A 23,261-nucleotide genomic window follows, 5' to 3' on the forward strand; every position below is an offset into this window, starting at 1 on the left:
ACTAGAGATGCAGGGATGTGATGGAGAAGGGATATGGCAGACCCTTGGTGCCAGCCTGGTGTGTGGACATGAGACTATGGGGCAGGCACAGATCCCAACCTGCCTGCAGCCTGCAACACAGCCCTGCCTCTCCTTCCAGCCCACACCCAGCTCCCAGGTCTGAGCACAGCCACAGGCCATCCAATGCTTGGGGCAGGCACACGAAGACACCACCCAACCTTCTCCTCACCAAAGGAGCTGGACCCTGCCCAAACTGGTTTTTACCTGCCACTTTGAGGGCGCTCTGGGCCGTATGCGTGATTGGGGAGGTCACAGCCACTGGAGGAGTCTTGCCCTTTTTGAGGGAGCCCGGAGTGCCCAGGCTGACAGGTTTCTTCAGCTCACCACCCTTGGGCCCCTCCTCACCACCCTCCGAGGGCTCCCGCCGCCACTTGGAGGAGCCGTGCTCCATCTTGAGGCTGCTGCTATCGTAGTCCAGCTTCTTGGGCGCCTTCTCGTCACCCTCGCCGTACCAGCTCAGCCCGCTCTCCGCCAGCGAGCGCTTCTCCGAGTCCGTGCGCAGCTGGGGGCAGAGCACAGTCAGGGCCACTCCTGCCACCCACCCCAAACCCATCCCCAGCTGGGAGAAGGATGCAGCAGACACCCTGTGCCATCCTTGTTTCCTCACATTGGCACCCTCCACGCCCTCTTTGCCACTGAGGTGGTGGCAGGAGAGCTGGGACAGGTGGCAGGAAGGGTCCGCTGGCACCTACCGCTATGGCCGAGTTCCTGCGCGAGGCCGTGGGGGTGGAGGGCAGGGAGTTGAGCGAGGAGCTGGCATTGAACTCCTCTGAGCTGAGGTTGTCGGAGGCATCGCTGAGGCCGCTGCTGATGGAGCTGCTCTCATCCCAGCTGTGAGGGAGAGACAGTGTCAGAGCCCTGCTCAGCCCAATGGGTCCCAACACCTGCGGGATCTCCCTGTTCCAGGGGCTGCTGGGGTAATAAAACCAGCTCCTGGTGGTGCCCGTGGCAGGGACATGGCATGCATGGCCCAAAGGCTGGCTCCAGCCCAGCCTGGCATGGGCTCATGTTCCTCTGGCACACAAGCCTCAGTGACCCTGCTTCTCCCCATTAAGGCTCTGTGGAGCTTTGGTGGGGATGGAGGGATGTCTGCAGCTCAGGGAGGCCAGCACCCACTCCACAGGGCTGGCAACAAGCCCCCAGCAACCTGCTCTGACCCTGGAGGCAGGTCAGGATTGTCAGAAAGGGCAGGACTGCTGGAATAAACCAATAATCCACTCTCCTGGGGTGGTCCCCACCCACTGCACCCTCTGCCCCTCTCCAGCCCCCAGCAGCCAGAGGCAGCGAGTCCCAATCTGCTGCAGTGCTAAGGTGGCTGCTCCATGCCTGGGCTCAGCCAGGTGTGCAGCAGCCCATCTACAGGGCCCTCAGTCAGCACCACACTGGGACAGCAGCCCCCTGGGTGCCCCCAGGGCACGGGGGGTCCCACAGTGCAGGGCTGTGCCCATGGTGATCTGGCACAGACAGGCAAGGAGCACCTTCCAGCAGGATGAGCACACAGCACTTTTCAGGTCAGCAGCTGAGTAGGTCAGTGAGGCCTCACAATCTCTGAGGGTCTGGGGGAGGCTGGGGGAGACAACACTGGTACAGAGCCACAGCTTTGCGGCTGCCCCATCACTGAAATGGTCAAGGTAAGGTTGGATGGGGCTTGGAGCAACCCTGGCTTCTGAAAGGTGCCCCTGGCCGTGGCAGGGAGTGGCACAAGGTGAATTTTAAGGTCCCTGTGAACCCACACCATGCCATGATTCTGTGACAAGCTGTGGTGTATAAGTGGGGCACAGATTTCTGTTTCTCTCTATCGGGGCCACAGAGGTGCAAGTGAAGCCCAGCAAACACCAGAGCCCCAAGAGCAGGGGCAGAGCAAAAGCAACAGCCACCACCATCCCCATCTGATGCCCAAAGCTCAGGAAGGAGCAACAAAGGCAGCTCCAGCACCATAAAACCTGCACTGTGTGTCCTGCTGTTTCCAGTGGGGAGGAGCTCATCAGAGACTGGCCAGAGCCAGGATGGACACAGCCCCCTGTGCCCCCACAGCAGCTTCTGGGACAGAGCCAGCAATAGGATCACACACTCAGGATGTGCTGCTGAGCTCCTCAGTCCCAAAGCATGTCCCACCACCAGCCCTATGCGAGGGTGAGTTCCCACTGGGACAGAAATCCCCACAGCAGAGCCTGCAGCAAAGCTCCTCTCCCAGCCTGGTACCACCTGGCAGAGGGAAACCCCAAACACCCTCCCAGCCATGCATGGAACACCCCCACTGCTCCAGGCACCCAGAGGGCCACTCAGAAAGGGGCACAGAGTCAGAAATTAGGCCAAGGCAGGAGGTGACTTCAAATCCTCCTTGACAACCCTGTGCCAAGAAAGGACAACATGGAAGGTCACATCCCAAAATCACTAAAACCATGGGGTGAGGCTGGGGAGGCAGCTGTACACTCTGAGGGTGTCTGACTCTTTAATGGGGCACACAGCTGGTGCAATGAGGGATCCCCCACACTGGTACGTGTGTGCCACAGGCAGCACAGTGAGGAAAGCCTCAACCACTGGAGCATTGCTGAGCCCTGGCACCTCTAGTGCCCCCCTGAACCCACAAATGGGGGGCAGCCATATCAGAGTGGAGCAGAACTGACCCCCTGCTTTGTGCTCCATCCCCTCCATCTTACCCAGAGCCATTCCCGGCTCCTGCAGACGCTCCTACACCGAACCCACCCGTAAAGCAGCTCCGGGGGACGGGGATGCTCAAGGGCAGCGTGTCCGTCCTGCCGCGCTCCGCGGTACCGGGGGGCGGACGGACCCGCAGAGGACGGGACGGTCCGGAACGGCCCCGGGGATGAGCGGAACGGCCCCGGGGATGAGCAGCCCGGCCCCAGCCCCGGCGCGGGGAGGAGGCTGCACCGGCAGGGAGCGGGGGATGGACTGTGAGCACAGCGCGGGGCGCGGGGATGCTCCGCTCCGCTCTGCTCTGCCCCGGCCGCGCCCCGAGCCCGGCAGGGTCAGCCCTGATCTCCGGGGTCCCGCAGCCCCGGGGTCAGCCCTGATCTCGGGGTCCCGCAGCCCTGGGGTCAGCCCTGATCTCGGGGTCCCGCAGCCCCGGGGTCAGCCCTGATCTCCGGGGTCCCGCAGCCCTGGGGTCAGCCCTGATCTCGGGGTCCCGCAGCCCCGGGGTCAGCCCTGATCTCGGGGTCCCGCAGCCCCGGGGTCAGCCCAGATCTCGGGGTCCCGCAGCCCGGGGTCAGCCCTGATCTCGGGGTCCCGCAGCCCCGGGGATAGCCCGATCTCGGGGTCCCGCAGCCCGGGCAGCCCCGCGGAGGGTCGCTATTGCAGGTGCGGGGCGGGGGCTGGCGGAGGATGGGAAGGCCGGCGGGAGCCGCCCCGATGCCGCGGTGCCGGTGTACCGGTGTGCGGGGTACCGTGTACCGTGTCCCGGGTACCGGGCGCGGCCGCGCTACCCCCAGCCCCCTTTCCCCCCCCACCGAGGCGGCCGAGACAAAGCGCGGCCCGCGGGGCGGCCCCGGGCGCGGGGCTTTGTCTGCGGGGCCGAGGCGGGCGCGCCCCGCGCGGTGCCGGTGCCGGTGCCGGTGCCGGGGCCGGTTCTGCCCGTGCCGTACCTGCTGGCCAGGCGCGGGGCCCGGCGCGGCCTCCCCGCCCGCAGCATCGTGTGCCCGCGGCTCGGAGCGGCCCCGCCGGGCGGGCCGGAGGGGCGGGGGGCGCCGGGACCGCCCCGCTGCCGGAGCTTAAAGCGACAGCGGCTCCGGACCCCGGCCCCGTCCCCTGGCCCCTCCCGGCTCCAGCCCCCAGCCCCACGGATGTGTCTCCGCCTTCTGCCTTCCGCCCCTTTTCCCTGATCTCCCCCAGCATCCCCCAAACCACCATTCACATCCCCAAAGGCGGCAGCAGTGACCCCCAGTGCAGCCCACAGTGTGACACCAGAGGCCATTCCCCAGTGCTGGGCCTGAAACCGGCGCCTCCCAAACTGCCCTGATCTCTGTCCCCAAAGGAATCACCTCCCCATGTGGGTCCCAGTATGGGCTGCTCCCAGCAAATCCGGCACCCATCCTCAGAAGGGACATCCATGCCTGCCCTGCTCTACCTTTCACTGACCAAAACCCCGACTTTTGTCCCTTCTTTCCCCCTCTCTCACATCACAGCAACAGCCACACTGCAGGGGAGGGTCCTCACCAGGATGGCAACACCAGGGACAACTTCACCAGTCCAGCCACGAAGGGCAGAGAGAGTTAACTGCAGCCTTGGCAAGACAGAACCCATCCCTGCAGGCTGGGAAATAACTAATTCCTTCCTTGAAGCAACAGGCAACGCCTCTTGGCTCCTTCCCCACTGCCCCATGGCTCAGTACACAGGGCTTGCCCCAGCATGGCACGGCACAGCACGGCACGGCAGGATGGTACCCGGCCATCCCTGTCCCCACTGATGAGTTTGTGCCCACACTCAGCAAGCCCTGGCAGGAGCCCAGGGGCAGGGGCTGGTGCTGCAGGCAGCCCTGTGGTGTGGGGACAGCCCATGGCTGTGTGCACCAACACTGCATCCCTCTGGTCCCCCCGGCCTGGCACAATGCTGGATCTGTCCCTTCCCTCCTCTTCCCCCGGCTGGCTGCCTCAGCTCCACCACAGGCAACGCTAAGAGCAGCTTCTGCTGAGCCCAAATCTGGGCAGGCCGGGTGGTTGGGGAGCCAGCCTGGCACAGCCCAGCACTGCAGCCCCTCGAAAAGGCAGCTTTGACCCTGCCAGAGCCACGGGGCTGGTGTGAGGTGACAGCAGAGAATCACTGCTGGTCACAGCAGACCCCTGGGCACCAGCACACTCATTGAGCCCCATACAGAGGAGCACCCCCAGAACATTTCTCAGCAGAGGTTGCTGTTGGAGCTGGACAGTTTGAACTCTCCTTGCTTCACCTTGCACAAACACTTGCCCAGGTAGCACCCAGACCCACTGGCACAGCCAGGGCTCCCAACACCCATGTCCCTGCTAGGCTGATCCAGCCAGACTCCCCAATGCCAGCCTGAAGCCCACCCTTGATGGAAGCAAGTCCTGGCCCCCTCCTCCTGTGGCAGGGGAGGAAATGCAGGGTGTGCACTGAGGGGGTCCCACACCCCACATCTGCACACCACTGGCATTAAGGGGGCTTTGTGGCACTGGTGCTCCCAGCCCCAGCCTCATGCCTTGACTTGAGGTAGGAGCAGTGAGGAAAGCACAGGCACAGCCAGAGCTCTCCACACCCTCCCCCTCTCCTCCACTTAATGGGGCAGAAAAAACAATTAGCTTCATAAATCCCATTGAGGGGGTTGGGAGCTCCCCATGGATGTGGGCAGGGCGGGGCTCTGCATCCCCCTCACATCACATCAGGAACCAGAGAGTAACAGCCTGTTCTGACTTCCCTGGTCCCCACAGCCCTGTAAACACCTCTGTACCCCCCAGGACCCCTCCCAGACCCCCAGGTACCCTCTCCAAGAACTCCAGCCCCTACAGAGAGCCAGGCTACCCTAACCCTAATTAGCTGCTGCTTGGATTTTGGGTACTGTGATCTGGCCCCTTTCTCCAAAGCTGCACTCAAAGGGACAGGGGTCTGCAGAGAGGCAGGTGGGGAAACCGAAGTAGGGAAGGGGGATCTGACTTGCCTGAGCTCACCCAGCGGAAGAGGATCAACATCACATCCCGCAGCTGATTCAGGACCCCATTCTCCAAGCAGCATTGCCTCTGGTCTCTGGTCCCTCAGGTCCCTGAGGGGTGCAGAGGACTCTGAGCATGCCTGGTCCCTGCAAGGGGGGACCTGTGGCCAGGCTGTGCCTCCACCCCAGCCCTGGGCCATGAACTGCAGTAATAGTGGGGTCTGTTTTCCTTGCAGCAGCAAGACTGAGGCTGTGGGGGATCAGCCAGCACTCACTGCCTGCTGCAGGGACCTCAGCCATGGATGCCAACCACACTCCTGGCTGAGAGCTCAGCTCTCGTCACCCTTCTGGCTTCCCCCAAGTGGTGGAAACCCCGGAGGAAATGTGTCCCGGTCTGGGGATCTCCACCAGCAGTTTTGGTGACATACAGAACCTCACCCCGGCCACCGCGGCACACGGGGAGCTGCAGAGGCCACGTGTGATGCTCAGAGAGTCCCAGGGCAGTGCCGGGGTGGGGAGCAGCATGACTCAGACTGCTTGTGAAATTCCTATTTTTCCTGTTGCCTGGACAAGCCGCTGACCTCGGACACCTCAGTCCACAGTGGCCAGGCCCCTCCACAGGCAGCAGGGTGGCACGTGGCAAAGCTAGGTCTTGATGTCCCCAGGTGGCATGAAGAGAGGCAGGTAGCTTTGGGGGTCATATCCTCGCCAGCAGCTTTCTCCAGGGCACAGATGGGTGTGTGTGGTCCATCCCTGCACTTGGCTCTGCCCCGTGTCTGCATCCAGCCTCATCAACAAGCCACAGGAGCCAGCAGCTTCCTGCATCCTGGGTGTGCACTGACCCCGAGGTGCCCTGTACCCCCAAGCCTCACAGCCCTGGATTCCCTTCCCAAAACATGCCTCATGCAGCCACTGTCACATCCCCAGGGGCCAGGGATCAGTGCTGGGTGCCTCAACCCAAATCCCAAAGGATGGAATTGCTAGAAAGCAGCCTGCAGGAAGGCATTTCAATGGTGCCAATGCCCAGTGAGGTCCTGGGGCCCTTTCCAGGAGCATCCCCTGTACCCAGCTGGAGGGAGGGACTTGCCAAGCCCGGCACGTGGCGCAGCCCAGCAAATATTTACACAACACTGCTCCTGGCCAGCCAGGCCGGGGTCCCACACACGCCAGGCCACGTGCAGGGCCACAGCCGTGCCCCGTGGGATGGCCCTGATGAGGAATGACTTCATGGGCTTGCTGGGACAGGGCATGGGGTCATCCTGGACTCGCCAAAGTGGAGCAAGGGGTGTTTGAGGGAAGGGAGCAGCTCCAGGGCCAGTCCTGCTCGGAGCAGGAGGAGGGCAGCCGCTCCCCTGCTGTCCTGGGGAGCTGAGCCAAACATCTGCTCCCGCCTACGGGCTGTGCCGAGCCCGAGGAGCTGCGAGGAAGCCACAGCCAGGCCAGCCAGGGCGCAGCGGGTGTCAGCTCCAGAGCATCCCTCCTGGGAGGATGCTGCTGGCAGCCCCAGCCCTGCTGGAGGGGACCACTTGGCTGCCAGCAGCACCATCACAGTGACCTGGGACAGTGCCTGGGGTGTGCCATGGGCTGGACACATGTGCCCTGTGCTCCCAATTACAAAAGCTGCTGTCTCAGCTCAATGCCATGCCCACGAGCAGAATCAGGGCAGCACCCAGCTCGTGAAGGTGCAGATGCTGTCACTGCCGCAGTGGGATGCAATGCTCCCTTTCTGCCTCCAACAAGATACAAAAGGACATCTTGAAATCACAGCAGTCCCAGGGTAGAAAAAAGATTCCCCCAGGGCTCTGGAAGCCCCAAGGGACGTGCAGAGCCCCAGGGTCTGGCTCCAGAGCTACACCCTCACACCACAGCCCTGCAGGACACACAGACCATCGCTGCTCCTGCAGCCACTGCAGCAGGAGGTGCTGACTCAGCAGCCAGCCAGCAGACTAGCTCCCTCTGCACCCCATCAGCTCCCAGCTGCAGCAAAGCCTTGCAGCATTCCACTCACCGCCACCGTGACCCAACGGGCCTTAGGGAACACCCAGGGATGGTGCTGAGCCACTACTCAGAACACACCACATCAGGTCAGGTTCTGGGCACTCACAGCACAGGGGGAGACACACCCACATGAGGCCACACTGTGGTGACACTGCTCAGACATGGCCAGAACAAAGCCAGGCCAAACCTGGCTTGCACATCCCGCTCCAAGCTCCTCACCACTGCCTGTGCACACACAGGTCTGCACACAAAGGCACCCAGGCTGTGGTTGTGCTGACAGAAATGTCCCTAGGGAAGCTCCCAGCTGAGTGACCTTGGTGGGGTGACCTCCAGTGTTCAGGGAACAACCCCAGCCTGGATGGGTGGGAAAGTGTCACCGTGCCACACATGGCACTCTTCCTGGAACTGGCCTCAGGGCAGGGAACAGCAAGTGGCCACTGAATGGTAGCAGATGGGCACCAAGGTTGACCAAAGAAAGGAGTGAATACGTTTTAGTGTTGGAGAAACAGCCCAAGACTGGGTGTTATCTCTGCCCATGCCCTGCCCAAGCCCCAAGGACAGGCAAGGACAGGGAAGGAGAGCAGCAGCATCCCTTCAGTCACCCCAGACACATCCTGCTGGGTGCTCCCTGTGCCAGGTCCCTGTCCTGATGCAGTGCCCAAGGAGGATATGGTGACATTGAGAACAAAAGGTATGTGCTGCCAAACAGGGGGCCAAAGCCAGAGCTTTCCAGACCCTGAAACCAGCAGCAGGTAGAGAGGAGTGGCAAGTGTCATCCCAATGGACACAGGCACAACTGGGTGAGGTGCCAGGATGCCAGTACACTTGGCTAACACAGGAATGCTGTTGTGATCTCGGGTATCCCCAGCCAATCCCTGCTCAGACCTCACCATCCCACTCCCTCTCTGAGCTGGCCCTCAAGTCCCCCACAACCTCCCTGGCTGGGCTCACCCCAACCTCCACCCAGCCCCATCTACCTCAATGCCTCGCGGTCAATCCCCTTTGTCCCGGCCGTGTCTCACCTACCTCAAACCTGCCTTCCTTCCAGTCTGCTTCCCTGCCAAACCACGGGGATGCCGGGCTGCATCCCACAGCCCCGCACGTCTCCAGCAGGGATGTGTCACTGTGAGCTGCCTCTGACCTACTGCCCTACAGGCTGGGCCGTGCGCCGGCGCCGTGCGGGGGACACGCTGCCCCGGGGCCAGGCTGGGGGACCCGGCCCCATCTGCGGCACAGCGCTCCTGCCCGGTGCATTAACGGCACCGCGAGATGGGGCCTGGGGCAGTGCTGGCTTTCTAGGTCACAGCCAGAGAGGAGGCTGCACGGGGGGCTGTGCTGGGTGAGGGGCTGTGCTGGGTGAGGGGCTGTGCTGGATGATGGGAGGCTGAATGAGGGGATGTGCTGGGTGAAGGGATGTTGTGCTGGCTGAGTGGAGGCTGGATGAAGGGCTGTGCTGGATGAGTGCTCCTGGCCAGCTCCTTATCTCATCTGGCCCTCGGTAGGAGGGAATGTCTCTGCTCTGCTTCCCGGACCCTGCCCCCAGAGTGTGCAGGCTCCTGGACAGGGCACCTCAGTGTACCCCAGCACCAGCCAAAGGCTTGCTCTGGGACAGAGACCCTGCCAGGGTCACAGGAAGCCACTCAGACTGACTGCTGTAAACTGAAGAGCACTTCTGAAAGCAGCAGCATTCCAGCATCCCCAGCAGGACTCTGCCTCAGGGCTTCTGCAGCTACAGGCCATGCACTTTTCTCAGCTCCCTGCTCCAGGAACACCCAGATCAAGCTGGACACTACACACATGCTGGAAGAGCAGCTCATTCTGGCTCTGGGATTTTTAGAATGTAGGTGCAAAGAGACAAGATGAAAGAATTGGGGTGCAACCCTGAGTCCTTCTCCTTCTCCCTTGGCATCCATTTTCTGCAGTGACCTGGGCACAAAGTAGTTTCAGTGGATTGGGTCAAAGTAGAAATGACTCTTCTAGTATAGGCACCAGGCATTGGTATGGAATGGTCAATAATAAGTACACAGTTATTTGAATAAAAGCCCATCATGGGGGGAGTCACATCATGTCTGAGCTGCTGTGAACACCTTGGCCAGACACACGAAGAATTGTAAGATCAGAATTAATAAACAATGCGAGAAACCAAGAAAACCAAGACCTTGAGACTTCACATCATTCCCATGCCAAGCACAGACTCAGATCTAAAGCCTTCAGAGGTCTGAGAGAGAAAAACACTCTCTTGAGACCCACTCCAACCACCAGCCTTGGAATCTCAGCAGAAAGACACCAAAAACTCAAGAAATACCCCCAATCTGGGCACGACTCCCCTGTCCTGGGGACACCTACCCCGTGGTGATATCATCGTCCTCCGTCAGCGTCTTCCCCATCAGGTCACTGTCACTCATGTACCCCGACTTCAGCTCCACGTCGTCGGTGTCCAGCGCCTCGACCAGCTCCAGGCGGGAGATGTGGCTCAGCTTGCTGGGGCTGCGCATGGGCATGGTGTGTGAGTAGTGGGCTCTCTCCCCGTGCATGTACCAGCTCGGGGTGCCCTCGGAGCGGCCTCCGACAGACGGTGCGTCCCCGGCCTGCAGGCGTGGGCTGGACTGCCCGTAGCGCCAGGACAGAGGGGACGAGCGGTTGGACAGGCTGGACACGCTCCGGGCGTTGGCCTCGTCGCTGTCGTAGCAGGTCATCTCCAGGGAGCTGTGCAGACAGGCAGGCAGGGAGTTAGAGGAGGGTACAGGGGGAAGTGGAGATCTGTGCTCTCCCTCACTTCCTCCACTGCTCAGATATCAAAACTGCCCATTTTGAGGCAGCCAGGCAAGGCCAGAGGTTCCCAGGACTGTGGTTGCAGGGACGCTGTCTGTCCTGGACACTCTCCATCTCAGCTGGCAAGGGACAGTCCCCTCCTTCCCTGCCTGGTGCCAGCCCAGTGTCCCACAGTCCAGGACATGCACACCCCAGTGTCTAGTGATGCCTCCCCAGTGACAGTGGAATAGGACATGGGGTGTGATGGGGGCTTCGTGCTCAAGTAAATCTACAAAGGGGACACTCTACCACAGCCCTGTCCACCCACCTCAGAGCCAGGCCAGGGGTGCCACCAGAACTGGTGGCAAACACACCTGGAGAGGGGTCAGCACTATCCTGAAGACTGGCCCCAAAATCCATCTGTGCTGAATTCCCCTAATAGGGCACATTCAGTGGAAAGCCTGGACATGCTCCCCTGGGTCTGGGCTGCTTCTGCTCAGCCACTTCTTCTCCAGCACTTCAACATCTGCACCTCGAGATCACACCAGAGCCAGGACAGGACAAATTGGTGTGGTGGCAATGGTCCCACTGGGCCATGGCAGGGAGGGGAGGCTGTGAGTGAAAGGATGCCAAGGGACAGAGCTGGGACCAGTCCCTGCAGCAGCACCTCACACTGAACCCCTGTGGACTGAACCCCCACATCTGGACAAGAAAGATGACCCCGAGGGAGGGCTGCCTAGCCCCAGGGGCTGCCCACAAACACAGTGCTCTGCAGCCAGCCCAGAGCCCTCTAGTGCTTCAGGAATGGCAAGTTCCATCACTCCCTGTGCCTCTTGGGGTGTATTTTGGGCAAACAGTGATTCTAAAACTAAATTTAGCCACGAGAAACGATTACTACTTGGAGCAGCTCCTTGGGAACCCACAGTCCTCAAATTGGCTCTGAACACTATTATCAGTAAATTATTCCCTAGCTTGGATTAAACGTTCCTGCAGGAGCACCCAAAGCCAAACCCGGGCTGCAGCATTGAATCTAAAACAGGGAACTACATAAAAAAAAAAAAAAAAAAAAAAACTAGGAAGTTTGTTAAAGCGGAACTAAAAGGGGCAGCTAAAAGGGTTTTGTTTTTGTCAGCAGCACAAAGGCTGTTTGAGGATGTGCTGCCGGCAGCTCAGAGCAAATGCCAACCATGTCTCTGAGCAGGAGGAACAGAAGCTTCACCTCGACTCCTGGGTTCAGTTCTGGGTGCCTCATGACAAGGAAGACATTGAGGGGTTGGAGTGTGTCCAGAGAAAAGCAACAGAGCTGGGGAAGGGTCTGAATCACCAGGAGTGGCTGAGGGAGCTGGGGGACTCAGCCTGGAGAAAAGGAGGCTCGCTGACAGGAGGGGGGAGTTGGGCTCTGCTCCCAGGAAACAAGGGATAGGACAAGAGAAAATGGCCTCAAGTTCTCCTGGGGAGGTTTAGGCTGGATATCAGAGAAAATTTGTTCCCTGAAAGGGTTGTCAAGTGCTGGCACAGCTGCCCAGGGCAGTGGTGGAGCCACCAATCCTTGGAAGTGTTTAAAAAACGTGGATGTGGCTCTTGGGAACATGATGTATTGGTGAACACGGCAGCGCTGGGGAAATGGTTGGACTTCATGACCTTAGAGACTTTCTCCAAGTGTCCACTGAGTCTCCTCAGTGACTCTGTGATTCCATGATTCTCTAAGCCCCGAGGAAGTTCTTGCAGCCCTGCTGCCAGGAATATGGTGACATCTTTCAGGAATAACCTTGTGCCTTAACAAGGTAACAGCAAAGACTGAGCCCTCACCCACTGGATGGAAGAACTCAGTGAGGATAACAAGAGAAATCTGAGGAATAGTTTGTGGAAGGCCTAGAGAGAGAGAGCCCAAAGCAGCTACAGGACACCAGCGATGCAGGCACATCCAGAGGAGTTGCAGATGCCATCTGTATAGGACAGACTTGTAGGAAGTGTTCCCAAGAGCAGAATGAGTGGGTACGTGTGTAATTACAACGTAGCAGGGAAGAGCTGACACAGCTTTGGGAAGGGAAAATCTGGCTCACAGTCGCAGAGGAGTTCCTGAAGGGATGCAGGGAGCTGCTGAGGCTGCTTTGGGCTACTTGGAATAAAAAAAGCTTTCAAATAAATTCAGCTGCCATGGGATAAGAGAGGAGATCTTCACAGATTTCAGTCCTGCTGAAAGGGACAGAGTGCAGGGGTAGGGATCCCTGGGCTATCCATTGCCATTTTTCTCCATGGCATGAATGCAGCTGAGGCATCCTCCATGTGATGTACTCACAGCTCATCAAGGAAAGGAAATGATAGAGTCAAATCCCACCAGCAATGCTAATTTAATCACCCTTAATGTCCTCGTCCTATTTTCCTAAGACCTGAGCTGAGGAGGATTTGTGAAGGAGCTGAGCACTGCGGTGAGGAGTGAGGTGGAGTCTGACACTTAAAAAAGCAAAAGGAACACAAAGCAGATCTGGTTTGGCACGAGCAGTGCTGGGCTCTGACCCAGCTCTTGCACTGAGTGGATCATTTCAGGAAATGGCCAGCTCATGTGGCCCCATGCAAATCCCACTGCCACAGCTCTCTGCTGCTCCTGGCTCAGAAAACATCCAGGAAGCACAGCAAGGTCTAGAAATTTCAGGTGATGAAGAGGAAGATCAAAGGGCTGCTTCATCCTGGGCAAGGCTGGTTGAGGGGTGACTTGGGAAGGTCTGTAATGGTGAAAGGTGGGAGGAAGCTGCTGCTTTTTGTCTCTTCCAAGACAAAAAAGCAGGATCAAGGGAGACCACGAGGTGGCGACACACTCCAGGAGAAGGATGTTCCCACATCCCACTTTCCCACCCGGCTGACACCCACACAGCCTTGCAAATCCAGAGTGAAGCAGAAACCACGCACCATCTCCAGTGAGAGACCCAGGGGGACAAAGGCAGTCCCAGACGTGTGTCAGAGCCCCCTGAGCACAGACACTGTGCTTTGGTTCTCCACACAGTGCCCTCTCCCTGTCCCTATCCCCACCATCCCCTTGCTCCAGTCTGGGCTGGGCATCCCAGGGCACCCCCAGCTCTGCTCCAGGGATTAGGGGGCTTCTGTCCAAGCCTCCATGGTCCCCTGGTCACAGAGCACCACTGATTCTCTCCCACCTACACGGCCCTCACCAGGAGCAGAGCTGCTTCCCCTCCACTTCAGCAAGGACACGGACTGTGGGGAAGGGGTGTGGGGGTCCTCACCTGTGAGTAACCTGAGAGCCCCTTAGGCTGGACATGGTCTCCTCCAGGTTCTGACGAAGGTCCAGTACATTCTGAACTGTTCTCTTCCTCTGGGACTCGGGGTCTATGGAGAGACAAGGTCAGGGGTTTAAAGGGATGGATGGATGGATGGATGGATGGATGGATGGATGGATGGATGGATGGATGGATGGATTGGTGTAACCCCTACCCATGGCCATGACCAACAGCCCTGGCTCTGCCCATCAGGAAGGGACAGGGCAAGGCTGGCACTGGGCTGGAGCTACACCACCCTGAAATGCCTCTCTCAAGCAGGCAGCTGGGATGGTAATGTCTACTCCAGAAAGGATGAGCTGGCAGAGACCAAGTGGGGCCACAGGACCCACACAGTGACAGGAGCAGCAGTCCTGGAAGGATGTCCCCAAACCTGCCCCTGCATCCCCTGCACACACAGACGTGTGCATACTCCCCAGAGACACCTGCATGGGTGTGTAAGAACCAGACACCTGCACAGAGGAAGGGGGTCACTCCTGGCACAGCCCCAGCAGTGCTGTGGGTTTGGGGCCATGGCTCCAATCCCAAATCCCTGTCCTGTTCACCCCGGGCACTAACAGCCGTGCCACTGCGGCTTTGATCCCTGATTTCAGCCTTTTCAGCTGCAGCCTGCCACGGCTCTGCAGTGACAGCAGGCAGCAGGGACATGGGATGTGGCTCCTCCTAATGTAACATGGCAACCAGTGCTTCAGGATTTGCAATGGCACCGTGTGAACTGCAGGGACACGGGGACAGGGGACACTGACAGCACACACCCCGGCTGCAGGGACATGAGGATGGAGGACACACACCCCAGCAGCTCCCCACAAAGGCACAGAGCTGGAGCAGGGCTCCTTGAGTGCTCCTTGTCCCCATCACACTCTGGCCACGCTGCAGGCAGCACCCATGGGTGATGCTGCCCTGTCCCCAGGCTCCCCTTGCCCACCCACCCAGGCAGGAGCACCTCAGACCAGTGAAGCAGCTCTGATTTATGCGTGAGCCTGGAAGGGGGTGACAAGCAGGAACAGCCCCGATGAGACGGGTTCAATCAAGCAGGTTAAAGTCAGTTGTAGATGAGGTAAAAGGGCTGGTGAGCCCTCAGGGCACCCAGTGTGGCCAGACACATCAGAGCATAAGGACAGCCATCCCTGCATGTGTCCAGTCACCCCAGCCCAGCTCCCAGAACCTAGCCCAGCAGGACACAAGTCATTATTAACTCATTATTAAATCTCCATTGTGGAGATTGAAGGAGTTAATCAAAGGCACAGAAGCTCCAAGTGCATGTTCCAATGGCACTGACCCACATCCCCAGTTCTATCCATTGCACCACTGGAGAAGTTAATCAAAGGCACAGAAGCTCCAGGTGGTCCCCAGAGCCCCAGGAAGGGGATGCACAGGCAGTAGAGGAGAGAGGTGTACTCAGGGGGCTGAGGTGGCTGCACACATGGAACCAGGGTGCAGGGGAGGCTCGAGAGGCATTCAGTGCTGAAGGGCGGCACCCACCTTGCTCTGCAGCCAGGGACAAGGGGCCACCATGGTTGTCTGGTGGGGCAGGCAGAAAGGATCGTGTTGGCACCTCAAAGCTGCCAGGTCCTGCCCACTAGTTGCCTGCAAAGATGGATTTTCAGGCTTGAAATGGCAGAGCAGGAACCTGTGGCCAAGTCGCCGGCTGTCACACTGCAGTGCATAGGGCAGTGGGAGACTTCCCTGAACCTCAGGGAACAGCAATACAACATCCACCAGTGCTCCCAGGAGGGTCTCCATGCAGGGAAGGACTTGGCACCCTCAGCTCCTTCACCCTGGCCCCATTAGGTGGGTGCTGTCCCCCAGACCCAGCTCCCAGAGCCAGAGAAGGTGACGTGCACACTCCAGCAGTGCCCCATCCCTGAGTACTGGGGCAGGACAGAGTGGGATGGGATGAGGAGTCACTGTTGTCCCCTGGCGCCAGCAGTGGCTCCCAGCCCTGCCAGCTCGGCAGGGAGCTCCTCCTGGGCATGGCTCCCTCCCAAAACCCCGTCTGCCTCCCCCAGGGCCACCCGCAGCCATTCCCCCGGGCACAGAGCCAGGGCTGGGCGCCGCTGCCAGCGGGGCTGCTCCAGCCAGCCCCATCCCAGGAGCACTGGGGCGAGCCTGGCCTTGTCCCCAGCTGCCCTGACCGAGGGGCCAGCACAGGGGCACCACCTCCCTGCACTGCTCTGCTGCTGGGGCACCAGTGGTGATAAGCAGCATCCCAGGGCTCAGGGACAGGAGTTCCAGGGCAATGACATTGAACCACATCCCCAGCTTCATCTACTGCCCCATTCACCATCCATGCCTGGGTGATACCACCCCAGCTTTTGGGTGACAGTGCAGGTCACTCTGGACTCCAAGAAAAGCAGCAGCTCTCACCCAGGAAAGGGCCAAACTGGGACTGGAAGGGCTGCTCGCCCACCTCTGGCACACATCCTGCCACCATCTGCCCCCACAGTGCTGTCCAGGTGGGGACACAGGGACTCCTGCAGTCTGCTCCCCAGGGACAGCAGGGGGCCAGGAGCCAGCTTGGAGCTCACCGAGTCACTGCATGCCAGAATTGAGTCGAAACCGGAACCACGGGGAGAGGCTGAAGTGTGGGAACAGCAGAAGAGTGCTGGATTCCTCCCCACATCGATTTAGTAAGCTTGTGCAGCCAGATGTTCCCAGCTGCTGGAGCACAGAGCAGCAGAGAAGCCTCAGCCCATGCTGTGGCAGGGTCAGTCGGACACCCAGCCCAGGCCAGGCTCATTCTCCCCACAGCTATGGCTGGGATGTGCTCTGTAGTGCTCCCCACTCCACTGGAGCTGCAGGCTCAGGGACTGATGTCTCCCTGCCCCAGTCCCAGGTTGCCCTTCAACACCAGCAAATACGACACAGCTCCACTTGGCACAGGAGGAAACTGAGGCAGGAAGCCCCAGCCCAGCCCCAACCTGCAGCACTCCCTAGCAGGGCTTCCAGCACTGACCACACTACACACACTCAGTAACCTGGCCCCAACCCACACAGTGCCCACCGCCCCCATCTCCTGCCTGACCAGGCTGGGCAGCAGCAGGTACCATCATCACAAGAAGGAGCATCAGCAAGGTGGGATGCAGGGCCAGAGGCAGCCTAGGAGGAAGAGGAGGAGGAGGAGGAGGAGGAGGGAGAGAGCAGTGCTGGAATGGCTGGCTCAGGGCACAACACTGTTTGCTGTGAGTCTGACTGTGATGAGCAGCACAACACCACGGCTGGACAAGGCCAAGGAGCTCCAGGTTGTGCTCGTGTCCAGCTCTCCCTGCCACCTCCCAGAGCAAGTTCCTTTGTCCACGTGTCAGGGTGCAGCCGCGGCCCCACAGCTGGGTGCTGCCAACGTGGCCAAGTACGTCAAGGAATAAGGAAATAATCAACTCCAAAGGGCTCTGACAGATCATTTCAAAGAAGCATGTGGCCACCAGCTCCTGCTGGGGCCAGGCAGGGCCGCATCCATGGAACACATGTACCCCATGTGCCTTGGCACAGAAACTCATATATTCTATGTGTGTGTGTTTGCATCATTCATGTGGGGGCCACATGGCAACAAAAGCCTGCAGAGAGATGCATGTGTATCACCTATGCCTGTGACCTTGCACATGTGCTCACAGGTCCATATGCAAGCAAGGGGACAGCAGGACATGACACCAACAGTGGCACAAGGGTGCCAGGCTGGCACGGGTGCACCGTCTGCACCTGCCCTCACTCAGCATGAAGGTGACACTCATATTTATGTTTTCTTGCCTGTGACCCCAATGGTCTCATTTCAGAGGATCCAACTGGGAAAGGACTCCTGTTGACCCAGTAAAGATTTCAAGAGCAAGCAGGAATTCAGCGGGAAAGGCTGCGTGGTGTTCCTGAGTCATTCCGGTGGGCCCCTGTTACACAGTAGCTGTAACGAATTTCCCCAGGCTGGAAAACATTTTTAACTGCTTGCTCAATTCCTTCCAGTGCATTGAAAAATCCACTAATAAACTCTGCAATAAAAGCCATTCTCACGGGGCTGTGAGCCTCCTCCAGCCCCGCTGCACTCCATGGCTCCAGGAACCCTCGAGCAGACTCACTGTTGCCTCCATCTGCCCCAGCCCCTTCTCCCAGTCCTGTTGATGAATGAATCAGCACAGGCAGCGTTTTGTTGGTATTTTTCTTGAAAATCTTCCACTCTGGCACTCAGAGACCACATGAGGGGAAACCCAACAGTCTGAGCCCAGTGTGAACCTCACTGAGCCCCGTGGGTTCCACACTCACACCCCTGGATGACTGGGCAGAGGGATGGTGACAACCTGCAATCCTTCTCTTTGGAGCTTAACTGTCTTTTCCCCCAAAAAGTTCCTTAACAGGCAGAATGAGCAGTGGAGATGGCTGACAGGACTATAAGGGGTGACTGCCAAGTCTCCAGTGCCAGCCTTGTTTTCCAGCTCAGCCCCATCCCTGCAATTCCCGTGTGCCCCCACCAGGGATGTACCAGTAGCCCCAAATCATCCCTCTCTCTCTGGAGATGTCCAAGGGCACCCAAGCTAGGCAGAGCATGTCTTCCACACTTGCTCAGTGCCCTGGGAAAGCATTGCACTCCTTCCTACAAACCTGCTGCCTCACCCAGAAGGCAGCAAGTACATTAGCACTCCTGGTTGAATTGCTTTCATTGGTGAGAGCAGAGAGCTGGCTGCCAGCCCTGCATCCTGTGCAGCAGTGTCAGGAGAGGGTCCTGCTCCCTGAGGGTCAGGGACAGGGCCAGCCAGCACCCTGGTAATGGGATACTGGGGTACCTGGACAGCTGATGGTGCTCTGCTGAACCCAGGCAGATGGATGGGGAAAGCCTGGCCACCATTCCGTGAATGACAGCAGCAGTCCCTCAGCTGGTGGAGCCAGAGGTGCTATTCCCCATGGACATGGAAGCACAGCCACCTGCCATCAGATGTGCAGGGGAAGCTGCAGATACCTGAGGTCCCCACTGTGACTCCACCAGGCTGGGCTCTGCACATGCTGCTGCCCTGCACCCAGCCCTGCAAGGCTGGGGGATGAGGTTGGACACAGTCCAGCACGTTCTCCACTTGCCCTTGGCTGAGGGAAGAGGCCAGCAGCAAGTCTTGGGGGAGACAGTGGGGTTACAGAAGGCAGCACTGTGAGGGTAGTGTGTGTCCTGCAGAGCCCAAGTCCCCAGGGAGCCAGGGCAGTGACAGGACCCCAGTCTGGCACAGCCACCCCACGTCTCACATGTTGGTGGACCCTTCTCCAAAATGACATGGCTCTGAGGGAGGCTGCAAGGGTGGCTGCAGAGGGGGAGAGAGCAAATTCCCTGCCTGCACTCATTGGCTCTATCATTGCACCCCACCACTGCAGTCGCCATCACCGCCATCATCACTACACCATCCTCATCACATTCCCCATCACCACATCATCCTCATCACACCATCCTCATCACATTCCCCATCACCACACCATCCTCATCACACCATCCTCATCACCACCACCATCCCCACCAGAGCCCCCAGTGCAGGCTGGGGCAGCCCCACGCTGTGGGAAGGGACCACCCTCTCCCACTGGCAGGTGAGAGCAGACAATAAGCAGTGACAGGCTGGGACTTGAGCCGAATCAGCACTTCAGGGGAGACCGTGGCTGCTAAGCCTTGCGAATCACTGCCTGTAACAAGGGCAGGGCTGAGAGACCTGGAGCCTGGACCCCGTCTGGCTCCAGTGAGCCAAGCTTTTAAAAGGGATTCAGACTTTCTCAGGCTAGAGCAGCCATAAATCTGCTTAATTGGGTCTCTCCCATACACAAGTTTCCAAGTGAACCCGCTGGAGAGATCCAGACTGGGCCTCCAGCCCATCTGTGGGTTATTCTTTCAATGGATGCTGTGCTTGGCCCCAAACCACCCCACCTGCACATCCAAACCACAGTTCCTTTTCCACATCCAGAGGGTCTAGCTGCTCCATGTTTAGGCATTCCATCCCTGTGCTGCCCTCTGCCCCTCTGTGCTGATGAACCAGGGAAGCCCAAAATTCCCTGTGTTGGGGCACACCCTGCTCCTGCACAAGGGCACTGCACATCCCAGAGCCACACCTGCCTCCAAAGCTGTTTCTGGAAGCCTCAGAGGAGCTGGGAGCATCCCAACACCCCTACACCCCTGTCCCCAGCCCCAGAGGGCTCCAAAATAATCCACAGAAACACCTGTGCAGCTTGGAAAGGAGGGGAATGGTGGGTCAACAGGCCAAATCCATGCTCCAAGCAGTACCTCGAGCCTCTGGCCACTGGCACACACAGTGGCAGTCACAAATGGTGACATTAACTCCCTGCTGACAGCCCCAGGGCCTTGGGCACACGAAGACAGTGTCACCAGTGGTCACTGCACCTGGGGTTTGTGCTAAGCTGACAGAGGAGGGTCACACTGGTCACGCAGCACTCCGTGCCTCAGTTTGCCCTGGAGCAATTCTCCTCGTGGTTCTGCATTACCAAGGTGTGCCAGTGCCACGCTGGCCCCCAACACGGCACAGCTGTGTCCAGCCTCCCAACACCTCAGGCACAACACCTTGCCCACAGCCCAGCAGATGGTCAGGGCAACGCTGCAGATCCTGTGCAAAAAAAAAAAAAAAAAAAAAGCCAAAAAAGTGGGAAAGAAATGGAAAAAAGCCCTAATTCCCCAGGGTGAGGAAGAACAGCAGAGCCAGGCCCCAGCACAGAGGCCCTGGAGCAGCCGGCAGCAGCGGGTTCACACTCCCCACGCATCACCAGACGCAGGTTGGACATTGTGGAAATTCAAAATTCCAGATGGCTCTTTTTGGGTGGGTTTTTTCTTTTTCTTTTTTTTTTTTTTTTTTTTTGCCTTGCCTCATTTCCAAGGCAACAAGACTCCCTGTCATCTGCCAGTTGCCATAGAGATTTCACCTGATTCTGCCTCAGCGGAAGAGAAAGCCGGGCTCCTCTCGCTGCTGTGGAGGAGCCACGAGCTGCGACCGCCTTCAAACTTACTGGGAAGAGCAGAGATAAATGGGTCTTTATATGAGGAAGGCAATGGGCTGATTCAGAGGATCAAAGGAAGGAACTGCGGGTTTCTATAGCACAAATCAGCCCTTCACTTAACTGCTTTGGTGCCCTCCAGATGTGCCCTGCATACGGGGATGTCGCCAGCTCTCACTCCAGGCTTTGCCTGCTGGAGGAGGGGGGATGTGGGTGCAAGGGGAATCCTGCACCCACTGCTGACAGCGTTATCAATCTGGGTTCCCTGCAGGGAAGGGAGGGCACAGGGGCTGTGCAGGTCACAGCCATGTCTTAACCCCATAATGACCCTCCTTCACTGTGTACAGCCCTTCTCCAAAGGCCCTGTGATCCAGAGAGCCAAAGGGAGGATGGGGCAAATGCAGGAGCAGCTAGGGAGAAGAAGATGCCCGTGGGCTGTGCTCAGCTTGGCTGTGACACAGGGGTAAAGCACCACAGGCCTCAGGGCAGCCACATGCAGGCAGACACAGGGCACATTCCTCATCAGCACCAACACCATCCCAACAGCCCCATCACTGCTGGGACCATCCATGGAGATGGTGGATGTGTCCACGCCCCAAGCCCAGGGGCAGCACAGGATTCAGTCATTCCTCCCAGACCCACCCTCACCCCAGGCCCCTGTGACAGCAGCCCTTGGATGATGCTGCTGGAGCCCAGCAGCTCTCAGTCAGATGCCCCAAATCAGCAGATCTGATGTCCCCCTGCCTGGGGCTCCCTGTTGTTGATGATAATGAATCCCTTGGGCACAGAAGAAGGTCCCAGGCACTGGCAGGGTGCTCACGGGTGGCAGTCACCCCTGTGTACAAGAGACCAAGGTCCAAACCCCCATCCATCCCTGCTGCTCCTTGCTGGGTGCTCAGGCCTGGCTGAAAGGGCATTTATCTGTCCCCAGAGCCTGTCCCCTCCCAGCCCACATCCCTGCACCAGGGCCAGCAGAGAAGGGCCTGCCCGGGCAGCTCTTGGCTGGAGTCAGCTTTGTTTAGCAGGGGAACAGTCAGTCATTAGCAGAGCCAAATTTCCCATTCCCAGCCAGAATACGGCCATGCTTGGGGAAGCTTTATATTCACAGAGACAAACAACTCACATTTGCTTTTTAACTGTTGGAATTGCACCCACTGGGACGGAGCGAACAGGGAGCCTTTTGTCCCCTTTGCCTTGTGACTGAGAGCTTTGTGCAAAGCAATGCGTTGCAAACACAATTCTCCCTGGCCTCAGCTGGGCTCTGGTAGACACTTGGTCTGTCTGTCCATCACCAGATCAGCCAGAGTCCTCATGTGTCTCCAGCAGGAATGTAAAATGTCCTCCCCAGCCTCCCTGGCAGCCTGTGGAGCTGCTTCACACTGAGAGATCAGAGCCACCCAAATGGACCCAAAACACGGCTGGTGAGAGAGCTCTTCATTTTCCAAGTACCCGGGGTGGGAAACCAGAGTGGCAAGGCAGCTACAGGCAGCAGAGCTGCTCTCTGGGCTTACAGCTCACCAGGACACAAGGAAGAGCAGTTCTGAGCATGGAAAATCCCAGCATGGCACAGGCACAAAGAGCAGCTCATGGTGAGCCTCCAGAGAAGGTGCCTCAGTCACTCCCCAGAGAGAGTGGAAACCTCCAGCTCCTTGAATATCAGAGCTGGCCATCACTAAGCTGGGGACACCAGCAGTCCCCAGAGCTGTCACTCTGGAGAGGGACATGGGACAGCTCTCCTAGAGTGGGACATGTCCTCGAGGCAGCAGCACCACCCAGGGATGAGCATCCTTCACTCCAGAAGAACGAGATCCTAGAACAGCTTCAGGAAAGCCTGGGGGATGTGCACCATGAGGGTCCAGCTGACAGCAGGGCCAGATCCCAGGGCAGCTCATCAGCCCTTGCATGAGAGGTCCCCCAAGAGCCCGCTGAGAGAAGAGAGGGCAGGAGGCAGAGCACCTCGGGGGGCAAACCCAGCTTAACAAGTCCCAGGTTCGTTAGTGGATCTATTGTTGCCACGGTCCAGCGGGAGGAGGGAGATAACACAGGCTATTTTTGATTCCATCTGGGGAATCGTTCTCCTCCAACATGTACGCCACGATGCTAATTTTTAAGGCTGATGATTAATTGATGTCAGGCTCATTATGGGGCCAACGGATCCCTCTTCCCCGGGAGCGCCAAGGACAGAGGGAGACGTGTTTTGACAGATGTCTTTGGAGCTGCATGTGAGTGACGTCCTAACAACAGAGGAGAATAGAAGCCATTACCATGGAGAGCCCTGGAAATGGGAAGGGAAGTGCCTGCACGCGACCCCAGCGCCCCTCCTCGAGCAGCCCCTAATCAGCCCTTCACGCTCTGCCCCACGATTACCAGGGCTTTGCTCCGGAGATAAACGGTCTTTGTGCGTGCCCAGGGAGAATTGAATCTCCTGCCTGTGGCGAGGAGGGCTTGGCCTTTCTTCTCCCCCTTCCCAGGCTCGCAGGAGGGCCAGGTGCCAAATTGACTCTGGCAGCAGGAGCAGCAGCCTGCGGGGAGCCGGAAACGAGTCTGGTGCACATATGATCACCAGGATCCCGCAAGGCCCGGGCTCT

At 58.8% G+C, this 23,261-nt stretch overlaps 1 protein-coding gene across 1 annotated transcript in view; it reads right to left on the reverse strand.

The window, feature by feature from the left end:
- The window catches only part of NAV1 (neuron navigator 1), a gene marked incomplete at its 5' end in the record, with an annotated part of 53,840 nt that overhangs the window by 11,364 nt on the left and 19,215 nt on the right, over window positions 1–23,261 (reverse strand). The window contains 4 exons of the mRNA XM_083878285.1: window positions 265–562; window positions 753–891; window positions 10,025–10,384; window positions 13,669–13,771. Of these exons, the coding sequence (XP_083734411.1) occupies window positions 265–562; window positions 753–891; window positions 10,025–10,384; window positions 13,669–13,771 (900 nt within the window). The remainder of the gene's footprint in view (window positions 1–264; window positions 563–752; window positions 892–10,024; window positions 10,385–13,668; window positions 13,772–23,261) is intronic.

The sequence above is a fragment of the Zosterops lateralis genome (assembly GCF_965231275.1).
Source record: "Zosterops lateralis genome assembly, chromosome: 26".
NCBI lineage: Eukaryota > Metazoa > Chordata > Aves > Passeriformes > Zosteropidae > Zosterops > Zosterops lateralis.